The 14,928-nt window shown below is 53.9% G+C and overlaps 1 protein-coding gene across 1 annotated transcript in view; it reads right to left on the reverse strand.

The window, feature by feature from the left end:
• Nucleotides 1-13,985, reverse strand: part of cers2b (ceramide synthase 2b) — a 16,478-nt gene extending 2,493 nt beyond the window's left edge. The window contains exons 1-6 of the mRNA XM_062465957.1: nucleotides 13,500-13,985; nucleotides 4,249-4,422; nucleotides 1,828-1,945; nucleotides 1,533-1,651; nucleotides 200-257; nucleotides 1-24 (exon numbers count right to left, since the gene is read on the reverse strand). The exon at nucleotides 1-24 is cut by the window's left edge and continues 27 nt beyond it. Coding sequence (XP_062321941.1) covers nucleotides 1-24; nucleotides 200-257; nucleotides 1,533-1,651; nucleotides 1,828-1,945; nucleotides 4,249-4,421 — 492 coding nt within the window. The 5' untranslated portion in view covers nucleotide 4,422; nucleotides 13,500-13,985. The remainder of the gene's footprint in view (nucleotides 25-199; nucleotides 258-1,532; nucleotides 1,652-1,827; nucleotides 1,946-4,248; nucleotides 4,423-13,499) is intronic.
• Nucleotides 13,986-14,928: the final 943 nt, after the last annotated feature.

Consider the following 14,928-nt stretch of genomic DNA (forward strand, 5'->3'; position numbering starts at 1 on the left):
CTTGACGTCGTACAGCCAGGGTTTCTAACAGGGCAGACAGAGACACACATTACAACACCAGACACCAAACCGGTCTTCATGCCGTTAATAACATCATGGCCGACACGAGCCAAGGTCTGCGTCGTCATGGCGGCTGTTCTTGGCGTTTGGTGTCACGTTGACCAGGTGAGCGATGTGAGGGTTAAACAGTGCTACTCACGTCGACGAGGACAGCCAGACCAGCGATGAAAGCAAGCAGGTAAAAGGTGAATCTCCAACTGCAAGAGAAGACACAAATATACACGTTGTAGTTGATGGTGAGGTAGAGAGCACTGACAGACAAGTATGTAGCCACACACTTTCACAGAGGGATTATTTGAGCAGTACTGAATGTCTGGTCAAATCTGCTACACCAACAATGTCAAGTAAGGACACATACACACATCTGCGTGCACACACACACACACACACACACACACAGAGTGCGAAGAGACAGAAAGGGAGAGAGATATGGAAACAATAGTAGCTGTAAAAAAGAGATAGCAGAGAGAGACAGTGAGCCTGTTGTCCAAAGAAAAACAACAGATTCATTCAGGAAAAAGATGCTGTGATTCATGAAAAAAAGAAAACACATGAAAACGCACACCAACAAACACACCAACAAACACACAAACTGTCTCCAAACCCACAGTGACACAGGTCAATTCTAACATGCTTTCATAAACACACACTGAAATTCCCAATAAGTAAGATGCAAACTGATAAAGGAAGGATGACGGATGGTGGAACTAGTAACTACACACACACACACACTGTGTGTGCAACAGCAGGCCGTGCCATCGATCACAGTGCTGGACCAGCAGCTTGTAAGTCCACTAATGGAGGATTTGACAAAAGCAGATGTGAGCATCAGTCTGCTCTCTGCCTGTCAGTGCTCTCTGGTCTTATCCAGTAATCACAGCATTAGTACAACGGCCCCCGTTCCAATTTGATGACAACACCGAGACAGAGAGATATAAATAAGCTGAGGTTGGCGATTGAGTCAGACAGTCCTTTAGGTCTGGAGGTTGGGAGGGGGAGGGAAGGGGGGGGGCAGTACGGAGGGGTTAGGCCTCCACAAAAGCAGTCTGCGTGAGAGAGTGTGTATATCCCACACACACAGAGTGTGTGTGGGATATACAAAGAAGATATAAAAAGAATTCAGAAGATTCAAAGTCTGAAGAATCAGACTTTGACCCCCTGATGTGTCAGGGGGCAGTGTAGGAGAGATGGGCAGGGCAGGTGGTCCAGTGTGTGTTTGAGTGTGTGTTTGAGTGTGTGTTTGAGTGTGTGTTTGTGTGATCATGTGTGTTACATGTACAGAGAGAGAGAGAGAGAGAGAGAGAGAGAGTCAGAGAGAGCCGGAGAGAGAGAGAGGGAGAGAGAGAGAGAGTCAGAGAGAGCCGGAGAGAGAGAGAGGGAGAGAGAGAGAGAGAGTCAGAGAGAGCCGAAGAGAGAGAGAGAGAGTCAGAGAGAGCCGGAGAGAGAGAGAGGGAGAGAGACGTTTTGCCTACCTGGCCTCTCTAAACTTCTTCAGCAGACAGGGTCTGTCCTGGTTCCTGCGTCTCCGGAACCATCGCTGCACCTGCCGTTCTGAACTCCCTGTCTGCTTGGACAGACTGTCTACAGAACTCTGAGAGAGAGACAGAGAGAGGGAGAGGGGGAGAGAGGAAGAGAGAAACGTGACCTAGTCAAACTCTGAGTCTATGATCAGGGCCTCCGGGTGGGGCTGAGTGGTGGTTAGTGGTAGTACTGGGCGGGTATGGCTGTGCTGCAGAGACGTATGCTGGCTCCTATTTGTTGTGTTACCTGTGTGGGGTTCTTAGTTATGTTACAGTAGTGGAACTCCAGTGTGGAGTTGGGTGACACCCTGAGTCGAACGGTCTCTTTCACCCCCAGCAACACAGCGAGAGGTCCAGCCACTGTCCTGCAGAGACACACGGATGGCGGGAGGGAGGGATGAGGGGGGGTGGACAAACTGAGAGGTTAGGTGAAATGAAGATTGGTGGACAGAGCAACACAGAGCGGTTGGAGATGAGACATGGTCTATCAGCGCGGGCTGTCTTCAGGTGCATTGGGGGGTTTTTGGCTTTCAGGGCAACTGTTTGAAATGCATTTCTTAAAATTGACACTGCCAATATACATGAACATTTTGATTGAATCGTAAATGACAGAATGCACTTGTAATGGTTGTACACACTAGGTGTGACAAAGACAGAGAGAGAAGGTACAGGAAACCAGAGATGTGATGATTGACTTTGAAAGAAAAAAAACAGACACCCACAGATGAAATGACTGGCTGAGGTAAAATAATCTGACCAAGGAGAGAGAGAAGCAGAGATGCAGACCAAGGAGAGAGAGAAGCAGAGATGCAGACCAAGGAGAGAGAGAAGCAGAGATGCAGACCAAGGAGAGAGAGAAGCAGAGATGCAGACCAAGGAGAGAGAGAAGCAGAGATGCAGACCAAGGAGAGAGAGAAGCAGAGATGCAGACCAAGGAGAGAGAGAAGCAGAGATGCAGACCAAGCAAAAGTGGGGGTATGACTAAAAGGTTGTAGGAGGAGGAGAGAGGAGGGGAGGGGAGAAGAGGGGAGGAGAGGAGAGGAGGGGAGAGGAGAGGAGGGGAGAGGAGAGGAGGAGAGAGGAGGGGAGGAGAGGAGGGGAGGGGAGAGGAGAGGGGAGGGAGAAGAGGGGAGGAGAGGAGGGGAGAGGAGAGGAGGGGAGAAGAGGGGAGGAGAGGAGGGGAGAGGAGAGGAGGGGAGAAGAGAGGAGAGGAGGGGAGAAGAGGGGAGGAGAGGAGGGGAGAGGAGAGGAGGGGAGAAGAGAGGAGGGGAGAAGAGGGGAGGAGAGGAGGGGAGAGGGGAGGAGGGAGGAGGGGAGAGGAGGGGAGAAGAGGGGAGGAGAGAGATAGAGAGTAAAGGAGAGGAGAGGAGGAGAGAGGAGAGGAGGGGAGAAGAGGGGAGGAGAGGAGGGCAGAGGAGAGGAGGGGAGAAGAGGGGAGGAGAGGAGGGGAGAGGAGAGGAGGGGAGAAGAGGGGAGGAGAGGAGGGGAGAGGAGGGGAGAAGAGAGGAGAGGAGGGGAGAAGAGGGGAGGAGAGGAGGGGAGAGGGGAGGAGGGAGGAGGGGAGAGGAGGGGAGAAGAGGGGAGGAGAGGAGGGGAGAGGAGGGGAGGAGAGAGATAGAGAGTAAAGGAGAGGAGAAGAGAGAGGAGAGGAGGGGAGAAGAGGGGAGGAGAGAGATAGAGAGTAAAGGAGAGGAGAGGAGGAGAGAGGAGAGGAGGGAGGAGAGGAGGGGAGAGGAGGAGAGAGGAGAGGAGGGGAGGAGAGGAGGGGAGAGGAGAGGAGGAGAGAGGAGAGGAGGGGAGAGGAGGGGAGGAGAGAGGAGGAGAGAGGGGAGGAGAGAAGGGGAGAGGGGAGGAGGGAGGAGGGGAGAGGAGGAGAGAGGAGAGAGGAGGGGAGAGGAGGAGAGAGGAGGAGAGAGGGGAGAAGAGGGGAGGAGAGAGGAGGAGAGAGGGGAGGAGAGGAGGGGAGAGGAGGAGAGAGGAGAGAGGAGGGGAGCGGAGGAGAGAGGAGGAGAGAGGGGAGAAGAGGGGAGGAGAGAGGAGGAGAGAGGGGAGGAGAGAGGGAGGAGGGGAGAGGAGGAGAGAGGAGAGAGGAGGGGAGAGGAGGAGAGAGGGGAGAAGAGGGGAGGAGAGAGGAGAAGAGAGGGGAGGAGAGGAGGGGAGAGGAGGGGAGAGGAGGAGAGAGGAGAGAGGAGGGGAGAGGAGGAGAGAGGAGGAGAGAGGAGGAGAGGAGAGGATAAGAGAGGAGGAGAGAGGAGGGGAGAGGAGGAGAGAGGGAGAGAGGAGGAGAGAGGAGGGGAGAGGAGGAGAGAGGAGGGGAGGGGAGAGGAGGAGAGAGGAGGGGAAAGGAGGAGAGAGGAGGGGAGGGGAGAGAGGAGGAGAGAGGAGGAGAGAGGAGGGGAAAGGAGGAGAGAGGAGGGCAGACGAGGGGAGAGGAGGGGAGAGGAGGAGAGAGGATGAGAGAGGAGGGGAGAGGAGGAGAGAGGAGAGGAGATGCAGCAGGCAAGAACAGAGGTGACCCTTTAGAGAACAGAAAGGCAGATGGATGAGGGGAACAGGGAGGACAGAGATGGAGGAGAATAAAGAGAATAGACAAACTAAGGAGAACTCCCAGCGAGTGCCGCTGTAGGAGGAGTGAAGCGGTGAGGGGTAGTCAGACAGAGGTACTGACCTTTCAAAGATCTGTCGCACCACAAGGAAAGCCAGGGCGATGGGCAGGGCGGCCCAGAGGTCGCTAGTTTTAGCGTAGACCCGTCCATCTTTGCTCTCAAGGTCGGCCCATCCCAGACCTTCTGGGAACCACAGCGTCTCCTGCCAAAACCACGCCCTCAGATCCTCCAGCATTCTGGAGAGGAGGGGAGGGGAGGGGAGAGGGGGGGAAAGGAGGAGAGAGGAGGGGAGAGAGGAGGAGAGAGGAGGAGAGAGGAGGGGAAAGGAGGAGAGAGGAGGGCAGACGAGGGGAGAGGAGGGGAGAGGAGGAGAGAGGATGAGAGAGGAGGGGAGAAGGGAGGGGAGGGGAAAGGAGGGGAGGGGAGGGAAGGGAAGAGGAGAGGAGAGGAGAGGAGGGGAGAGAGGAGAGGAGAGGAGAGGAGAGGAGGAGAGGAGGGGAGGGGAGAGGAGGAGAGAGGAGAGGAGGGCAGGGGAGGGGAGAGTAGGGGAGGGGAGGGAGGAGAGGAGAGGAGAGGAGAGGAGGGGAGGGGAGGGGAGGGGAGAGTTTAACACTAAATTCTGTAGAGGGAGTGAACAAGTGTTCCCATATGTTGAAGAGAAACAGCAGTTCACACAATGTTCCAAAAGGTTTACAAAGTGTTTTAGGTGTGCAAAGTCCATGTTCTGAGCCATTTTAATACAAACCTTTTTTGCATTACTAACTAATCTGCAGGTTTAAAAATGAAAGATTATTAAGCAACACAATAAACAGGAATTAGATGCTGCCCAGTTTAAATACTGCAGGTCTTATTAGGTCTGTAGTTCACTCATAAAGCATAGAAAAGCTTCAAATTCACCAGGTGGTGGTAGGACCTCTTGAGGAACGTCCAACCAAAATGAAAACCAGGTTTGCTCTACCATCATGTATATAGCATCATGCCTCTGATCACACCGTGATCCACTCCTTAAAGACAAGTCCAGTTGGGGGGATTTCACCTCAACATGAATGCAACATTAAGGAGTGGCCGAAAGCGGAGAGCGAGAGTTAGGCAGCACAAGCATCTGGAGGAAGTGATTCATACATGTTCTGGAGCAAGGGAGTGCCCCCACACTTACACACTCCTCCACCCACACAGTCGCCCTCAACCCAGGCTCCAGTTCCCCCTCTCCCTCTCCTCCCCCAGCTCTCTCCCTCTCCTCCCCCAGCTCTCTCCCTCTCCTCCCCCAGCTCTCTCCCTCCTCCTCCACCCCCCCCACCCCCCCGAGCTCCACATCCAAACCCCCCCCCTTCTTGCTCACAGCCTTCATGACCAGCCGATTGTGGCAGATAGCTGAGTGGTGTAAAGGCCATCCCAGGCCTGATCTAGCTGCAGGTTTTAAACACACACACACACCACACACCCACACACCACACACACACCACAGAAGGATAGGACCAGGAATCATCTAGAGATGAGTCCAGAGAGGATGGGTATGAAGCCTGTTTGGGACTGGACTAGTCTGGTTGTCAGGGTTAGTTATAAAGCTGAAAAGATTGAATGCAGATTCTGGGGCTGCCTCTTTGAGATGAGGCAGTTGGCTTGGCTGTACTGGCACAGTGATCATTTACTTGCAACACTTTACTGAACCCCAAAAAGTTAACCTTAGATAATGTCACACACACACACACACCCAACAACACACACACAGGACATTTTGGTTATGAAAGTTGTCACAGTTCAGTTACTCAGTTCTTACTCAACTTCATCATCGGGTTATGCATGACGCACGTTTCCTGTTACAACAGCTTCCAACAGGACTGAGACAAGAAGAGTCCCAACCTGGCCTCCTCCCCTGACCTCCTCTCCTCCCTGGCTTCCTCTCCTCCCTGGCTTCCTCTCCTCTCTGGCCTCCTCCCCTGGCCTCCTCTCCTCCCTGGCTTCCTCTCCTCCCTGGCCTCCTCTCCTCCCTGGCCTCCTCTCCTCCCTGGCTTCCTCTCCTCCCTGGCCTCCTCTCCTCTCTGGCCTCCTCTCCTCCCTGGCCTCCTCTCCTCTCTGGCCTCCTCTCCTCCCAGGCCTCCTCTCCTCCCTGGCCTCCTCTCCTCTCTGGCCTCCTCCCTGGCCTCCTCTCCTCTCTGGCCTCCTCCCTGGCCTCCTCTCCTCTCTGGCCTCCTCTCTGGCCTCCTCTCCTCCCCACCCAGCTTCTCCTGCACCGACCCAGCACAGCCGGACGGTTGTAATCTGTCTGGTCGTTCAGACGTAAGCCTGGGAGCACGTTCTGTCTGCCTCTGCCTCTCCAACTGTCTTGTTGTGTCTCCCCAGCCTCCCCTCCGGGCCTCCCCATGAACACAAGCATCCTTGTTCACAACCATGGCGCTGAGTGTGTGTGTGTGTGAGTGTGTGTGTGTGTGTGTGTGTGAGTGAGTGTGTGTACTGTGGAGAATGCAAAAGGTCATGTGACATTGAATCCTCGTTCTTTGCCCCGGCCGGGGAATCGAACCGGCAACCTTCAGATTACTAGCCCGACTCCCTCACCGCTCAGCCATCTGACTCCCCTAGTCAGATGCTCCCCATCTGACAGACAGGACGCTACAGCGCAGGTGAGGAGGAAGAGGAGTAGAGACAGAAGGTGGCTTTTGTTGACCTGACATAGAATTAAGGATCAAAACATCACACCTACTCTTCATACTACCTTAACAAACTTGAAACCACCGTTCGTGCACATGTGTAACCAGTAACTGTCCAGTCCCTCAGAAGGAACCATGGTCCGTTAGATAAACAGATCCAGTGCAAAGACTGCAACCCACCCATCACAGTCAGAAAATGTAATGCACTGGCTTCACAAATAATGTCTGCTCAACAACCCCAGACACACACACACACACACAAAGTGAGTGTAAACAGTGTCTCAGAAAAGAGCGTTGTTTCTTTTCCTGCGTGATGTTAGTATTTTGTGTAAATGTGTGATTGGATGAAGCTGTTGACAGGTTAGCATGTCTGTGTATGCCTTGCTGTTTCTGTCTATTGAAGACAGGCTCATGTCAGCTCATGCAAACAGCATGCCACAGCAATTCTGCCCAAAAACTAACTTCCCTTCTCATTGGCAGACGTGAACACATGACCAGACTCTGACCATTTTATTGGACCAATAGGAAATGAGGATGCTTTTGGCAGGGGTGGGAGAGAAGAAGTCCTCTCTCACTTTTCCCTCCCTCACGCCTCTCCATCTCTCTCTCCCTCTCTCTCTCCCTCTCTCTCTCCATCTCTCTCTCTCTCTCCATCTCTCTCCCCCTCTCTGTCTCCATCTCTCTCTCCATCTCTCTCTTTCTGAGATTTTCCAGGATAATAACCCCTCGTTTCAGCTGTTCATTTCAGGGAACGGAAACAGTGCGAGTGATAAAAGATCCAGCATGCTTCAACACAATCTGACAGTAGCCGAGTCTTCAGCCGCATTAGTGAGTTCCTAATGAAGCTAGTTAGCCTTCACATCATCAGAGGACGCTGATTCAACCACCCAGCTGTGCTTGGCATAACATCAGCGGTTGTGTTCAATCTTAGCCAAGGAGATGAGACCCTCCCGCCCTGGACCTGAGCAGGGGCAGCAGACTGTGTAGAGCATAGGGGTAGACCGTGCTAGCGCCCGCTACAGGATAGGGGGAGAATGTAAACAATGAATTTGAACTGGGGAGTGATCCAACTGTCATGGCATCCACACACTACGGAATCTCAAAGTCATCTTGGATCGTCATGCCAACCTGGGGAGGACTGTGTTGGGCAGAAGTCCAGGGAGATTTGGGAGGAGGGCCGAGCGTGAGTCTGTCGGAGGGACTGGTACACGGTGACTCATATCATCCATCCAGTCCCACTCAGACCCACTGGGGGCCAGCCTAGTGCAGCTGCCCTCTGAGTCACTCCCACTGGGGGCCAGCCTAGTGCAGCTGCCCTCTGAGTCACTCCCACTGGGGGCCAGCCTAGTGCAGCTGCCCTCTGAGTCACTCCCACTGGGGGCCAGCCTAGTGCAGCTGCCCTCTGAGTCACTCCCACTGGGGGCCAGCCTAGTGCAGCTGCCCTCTGAGTCACTCCCACTGGGGGCCAGCCTAGTGCAGCTGCCCTCTGAGTCACTCCCACTGGGGGCCAGCCTAGTGCAGCTGCCCTCTGAGTCACTCCCACTGGGGGCCAGCCTAGTGCAGCTGCCCTCTGAGTCACTCCCACTGGGGGCCAGCCTAGTGCAGCTGCCCTCTGAGTCACTCCCACTGGGGGCCAGCCTAGTGCAGCTGCCCTCTGAGTCACTCCCACTGGGGGCCAGCCTAGTGCAGCTGCCCTCTGAGTCACTCCCACTGGGGGCCAGCCTAGTGCAGCTGCCCTCTGAGTCACTCCCACTGGGGGCCAGCCTAGTGCAGCTGCCCTCTGAGTCACTCCCACTGGGGGCCAGCCTAGTGCAGCTGCCCTCTGAGTCACTCCCACTGGGGGCCAGCCTAGTGCAGCTGCCCTCTGAGTCACTCCCACTGGGGGCCAGCCTAGTGCAGCTGCCCTCTGAGTCACTCCCACTGGGGGCCAGCCTAGTGCAGCTGCCCTCTGAGTCACTCCCACTGGGGGCCAGCCTAGTGCAGCTGCCCTCTGAGTCACTCCCACTGGGGGCCAGCCTAGTGCAGCTGCCCTCTGAGTCACTCCCACTGGGGGCCAGCCTAGTGCAGCTGCCCTCTGAGTCACTCCCACTGGGGGCCAGCCTAGTGCAGCTGCCCTCTGAGTCACTCCCACTGGGGGCCAGCCTAGTGCAGCTGCCCTCTGAGTCACTCCCACTGGGGGCCAGCCTAGTGCAGCTGCCCTCTGAGTCACTCCCACTGGGGGCCAGCCTAGTGCAGCTGCCCTCTGAGTCACTCCCACTGGGGGCCAGCCTAGTGCAGCTGCCCTCTGAGTCACTCCCACTGGGGGCCAGCCTAGTGCAGCTGCCCTCTGAGTCACTCCCACTGGGGGCCAGCCTAGTGCAGCTGCCCTCTGAGTCACTCCCACTGGGGGCCAGCCTAGTGCAGCTGCCCTCTGAGTCACTCCCACTGGGGGCCAGCCTAGTGCAGCTGCCCTCTGAGTCACTCCCACTGGGGGCCAGCCTAGTGCAGCTGCCCTCTGAGTCACTCCCACTGGGGGCCAGCCTAGTGCAGCTGCCCTCTGAGTCACTCCCACTGGGGGCCAGCCTAGTGCAGCTGCCCTCTGAGTCACTCCCACTGGGGGCCAGCCTAGTGCAGCTGCCCTCTGAGTCACTCCCACTGGGGGCCAGCCTAGTGCAGCTGCCCTCTGAGTCACTCCCACTGGGGGCCAGCCTAGTGCAGCTGCCCTCTGAGTCACTCCCACTGGGGGCCAGCCTAGTGCAGCTGCCCTCTGAGTCACTCCCACTGGGGGCCAGCCTAGTGCAGCTGCCCTCTGAGTCACTCCCACTGGGGGCCAGCCTAGTGCAGCTGCCCTCTGAGTCACTCCCACTGGGGGCCAGCCTAGTGCAGCTGCCCTCTGAGTCACTCCCACTGGGGGCCAGCCTAGTGCAGCTGCCCTCTGAGTCACTCCCACTGGGGGCCAGCCTAGTGCAGCTGCCCTCTGAGTCACTCCCACTGGGGGCCAGCCTAGTGCAGCTGCCCTCTGAGTCACTCCCACTGGGGGCCAGCCTAGTGCAGCTGCCCTCTGAGTCACTCCCACTGGGGGCCAGCCTAGTGCAGCTGCCCTCTGAGTCACTCCCACTGGGGGCCAGCCTAGTGCAGCTGCCCTCTGAGTCACTCCCACTGGGGGCCAGCCTAGTGCAGCTGCCCTCTGAGTCACTCCCACTGGGGGCCAGCCTAGTGCAGCTGCCCTCTGAGTCACTCCCACTGGGGGCCAGCCTAGTGCAGCTGCCCTCTGAGTCACTCCCACTGGGGGCCAGCCTAGTGCAGCTGCCCTCTGAGTCACTCCCACTGGGGGCCAGCCTAGTGCAGCTGCCCTCTGAGTCACTCCCACTGGGGGCCAGCCTAGTGCAGCTGCCCTCTGAGTCACTCCCACTGGGGGCCAGCCTAGTGCAGCTGCCCTCTGAGTCACTCCCACTGGGGGCCAGCCTAGTGCAGCTGCCCTCTGAGTCACTCCCACTGGGGGCCAGCCTAGTGCAGCTGCCCTCTGAGTCACTCCCACTGGGGGCCAGCCTAGTGCAGCTGCCCTCTGAGTCACTCCCACTGGGGGCCAGCCTAGTGCAGCTGCCCTCTGAGTCACTCCCACTGGGGGCCAGCCTAGTGCAGCTGCCCTCTGAGTCACTCCCACTGGGGGCCAGCCTAGTGCAGCTGCCCTCTGAGTCACTCCCACTGGGGGCCAGCCTAGTGCAGCTGCCCTCTGAGTCACTCCCACTGGGGGCCAGCCTAGTGCAGCTGCCCTCTGAGTCACTCCCACTGGGGGCCAGCCTAGTGCAGCTGCCCTCTGAGTCACTCCCACTGGGGGCCAGCCTAGTGCAGCTGCCCTCTGAGTCACTCCCACTGGGGGCCAGCCTAGTGCAGCTGCCCTCTGAGTCACTCCCACTGGGGGCCAGCCTAGTGCAGCTGCCCTCTGAGTCACTCCCACTGGGGGCCAGCCTAGTGCAGCTGCCCTCTGAGTCACTCCCACTGAGTCAATACACTGTCCCTCTGACAAGATCACAGAGAGAGCAAGAGAGAATAAGATAGAGAGAAAAAGATAGTGAGAGAGAGAGAGAGAGAGAGAGAGAGAGAGAGAGAGAGAGAGAGAGAGAGAGAGAGAGAGAGAGAGAGAGAGAGAGAGAGAGAGAGAGAGATAGTAAAGGGGAGATATAGAGAGAGATTGAGAGAGACATTTGAGAGACGGTGAAAAGAAGATTAAGACAGAGGTTGGTCTTTTTTGCTTACGGTATGTCAGGAGGATTCAATCAAGAAACATGCAACTTGTTTCAATTTTACAACCATCACCCTGTAACTCTTATTACAACGTTGTTACAGCGACAGCCTTGCCATGCTGCTCCTCTCTGACCTCCCGAATACTGAGCTGTCCTCCTAAAAATACAGAACGTATGACCTTTGTATCCTTGTTTCATTTGGATGAGTTACCTATATAAACACGGAACTGCACGCACGCACACACTATACCATACACACACACACTATACAATACACACGCACACACACACTATACTATACAATACATACACACACTATACAATACACACACACGCTATACTATACAATACACACACACACACTATACAGACACATACACACTATATTATACAGACACACACACACACTATACTATACAGACACACACAAACTATACTATACAGACACACACAAACTATACTATACAGACACACACACTATACTATACACACACACACACACTATACTATACAGACACAAACAAACTATACTATACAGACACAAACACAAACTATACTATACAGACACAAACACACACACTATACAGACACACATACACACACTATACTATACAGACACACACACACACACTATACTATACAGACACACACACACACACTATACAGACACACATACACACACTATACTATACAGACACACACACCCTATACTATACACACACACACTATACTATACAGATACACACACTGCACAGACACATCTGTTGAGTTAGGGTTATGTCTAATGCAGGTCATGCCTGAGACATTTTTATTTTTCCAAATAAAATCAGACCACGTCCCTCCCTCCACCTCCCTCGCTCCACCTCCCTCCCTCCACCTCCCTCCACCTCCCTCGCTCCACCTCCCTCGCTCCACCTCCCTCGCTCCACCTCCCTCGCTCCACCTCCCTCCACCTCCCTCGCTCCACCTCCCTCGCTCCACCTCCCTCCCTCCACCTCCCTCCACCTCCCTCCCTCCACCTCCCTCGCTCCACCTCCCTCCACCTCCCTCGCTCCACCTCCCTCCCTCCACCTCCCTCCACCTCCCTCGCTCCACCTCCCTCGCTCCACCTCCCTCCCTCCACCTCCCTCCACCTCCCTCCCTCCACCTCCCTCGCTCCACCTCCCTCGCTCCACCTCCCTCCCTCCACCTCCCTCCACCTCCCTCGCTCCACCTCCCTCGCTCCACCTCCCTCCCTCCACCTCCCTCCACCTCCCTCGCTCCACCTCCCTCCACCTCCCTCCCTCCACCTCCCTCGCTACACCTCCCTCCACCTCCCTCGCTACACCTCCCTCCACCTCCCTCCCTCCACCTCCCTCCCTCCACCTCCCTCGCTACACCTCCCTCCACCTCCGTCCACCTCCCTCCCTCTCTCTCCTCACGCATCTACAGGAGAGTGCTTGGACTCTGCTCCGAACCCAATAAAAGTTGAAGTTGAAAACAAGTGCATGTTTAACTGCAACTAACTGCAGACAAGCAACATGTGTGTGTGCCTTATTAGGCAATGATAAAAGAGCTTTGGTCCTGTCTCTCCTTGTCTTTCTTAGTCTTTGATCACTGACTGATGGGGAATCCACTAACTTTGCAAAAGGTATCTGAGCTTGTTATTATCAACGAGAGGAATGTGTTCCATCAACACTTTAAAGCATTTATCTTTTAACACCATGGCAACAAACGTTGATAATCTATCTAATTATGGTTAGAAGCTCCCAGCAGTAAAAGTGAGTAACATGTTATACAGGAGGTTTGTTATTTGCATTATGATGGTTGATTGCAATTGGCCCTGACAAAGGAGATACAACTCTCTTCATCAATGGGTTTATGACCATTAATCATTAACAATTTGGACTCTGTAAGACTTTGTTTTCATATAAGCAGTAAAATAGTAGCCCGCTACATCAGCTGATCCGTGTTGTTTTTTTTTTGCATGTTACGATTGTTTGAAACACAGAAAAACTCATTAGACAAAAGCCACTAAAATACACTACTCAAATACGCTACTGGCTACTCTTCCTTCCGTCAGCATTCGGCTATGTTCGAGTGAGCGCTGTCACGACGCAGCCAGGCCTGCAATGGGCGAAGGTAAAACTGGAACTGAGGCCGGATAGCAATGATCTGTGTCTCTAGGCCTGTCGTGGTTTTAAGATGGATCATTTTAAGCAGGCTTGTGAATTTCAAGACAGCCTACGACAGAGCGAAAACGACTTCGCAACTCCGGTGAAGGAGTTAATCGATTAGAGAAAAGCAGTGGAACATACTGATGTATGACGCCCGTTAAGTGGATGGTAGGCGAAAGATGAATAGCTCTGACTCACAACACACAAACATATACGCGTGCGGTTACTGGCAGCCTTGTCCACAGGGCAAGAACAGTGCTGGTGATGTGAATAAAATAACGGGACTCACTCTGGTATGCTATCCACTGGTACAGATCCAACTCGAGTGTAACAGGACACGGACCCACGCCTTTATAGCGCGAGGACGGTGTAGGCTAATTCTGTAATTCAAAAAAGCTCGACCGCTAGACAGTCAGTCCAACCCAGAAAGTTACCGTCCAGCTAATTGTACTGACAGTGCTTGATCTGGGGTTTAAGGTCCGGCTTCACTCCTGCTGCCAGTTCGCATCTTTCCGTCCAATCGAATGTTTCCAATGTTGTTTATTAAAAAAACATATAGCCTTAAGTTTAGCCTAGTTGTGAAAACTTGAGACTCGCCGCGACCAATGAGGAGTTTTCTGAAGCAGCTGGAGCTACCCCCGCCGAGGTCTACGGTTAAACTGAAATAGTTTCGTGTTTTTTTAATTCCAACTTCCAACCTAGGAATCCTTAGCGAGATTTTGGCAGGGAAAGGGCGTAAATCAACCGGCTCCTATTCAAGAAGAACGGATTGAGAAGAGTTGGAGGGAGGAGTGCCAGAGTAACGGCGAGGGAGGGTCGGATGACGTTCAGGCACATGAGCACACTTGGCCAACATATCCGCGTTTTGTTTCCGGTGTTGTAGCCTAACGAACTAGAGAAAACCCTTCTGAACTCCCCGATCAAGGGGAATTAGGCCTACCCCAGTTTACGTTGTATTGATTGGAGAAAAAAACTTGGGGTTTAATAAAGTAGTTATTACTAAAATGTAAATTCTTAATGTCAGGTCACGTGCTAGATGTGTGTCTTGTGCTTATAACGGTTAAATAAACATGCTGCGCGTAGGCTAATTGCTATGCCATGCATTCATCCTGCCAGAGGTGGCCTTGGGAGGGGTTACAGGACGGGACGTTTGCGTCACCGGTTTACAAAGAGACGCTCGCATAGTGCTGACCTGACACTTTGTCATGTGAAGCCTAACGGTTTCGAACGGCAAGTTAGCGAGGCTCTGCCGGGTGATCATGGTTGCCGCCGCTGATTCTGCAATAGGCCTAATAAAGGAATGTTAGACTTTATGCACTAATAATGTTACTGAATATGGGACCACGGGGAACAAAATATGCACATTGTATATATACAATGTGCATATTTTGTTACAAATAATGGTTTCTCTCTTACTCAAGTTTTCTCGTATGTGCGATATTCCATGTTGAGATGGAATATTTTTGACAAACGTCAGCACTGTGTTCACTGAACTTTGAATGGTCTATCTATCTGAACAATCGGAATTCCAGTAGGTCGATGGTTACACACACTTGCTTTCTTAAACACCAATTAAACACTGATTAACACACGGTTCCATAAACCCATAAAACTACTGCTTCATTTCACATTTCCTGAGATAAATCTCCTCTCTGCTTCTGCCCTCTACTGGGTGAGTTCTCGCTATCATAGGCCTACGTAGTCTCACGATATTTCTC

This window comes from Osmerus eperlanus, chromosome 7 (genome assembly GCF_963692335.1).
Source record: "Osmerus eperlanus chromosome 7, fOsmEpe2.1, whole genome shotgun sequence".
Lineage (NCBI taxonomy): Eukaryota > Metazoa > Chordata > Actinopteri > Osmeriformes > Osmeridae > Osmerus > Osmerus eperlanus.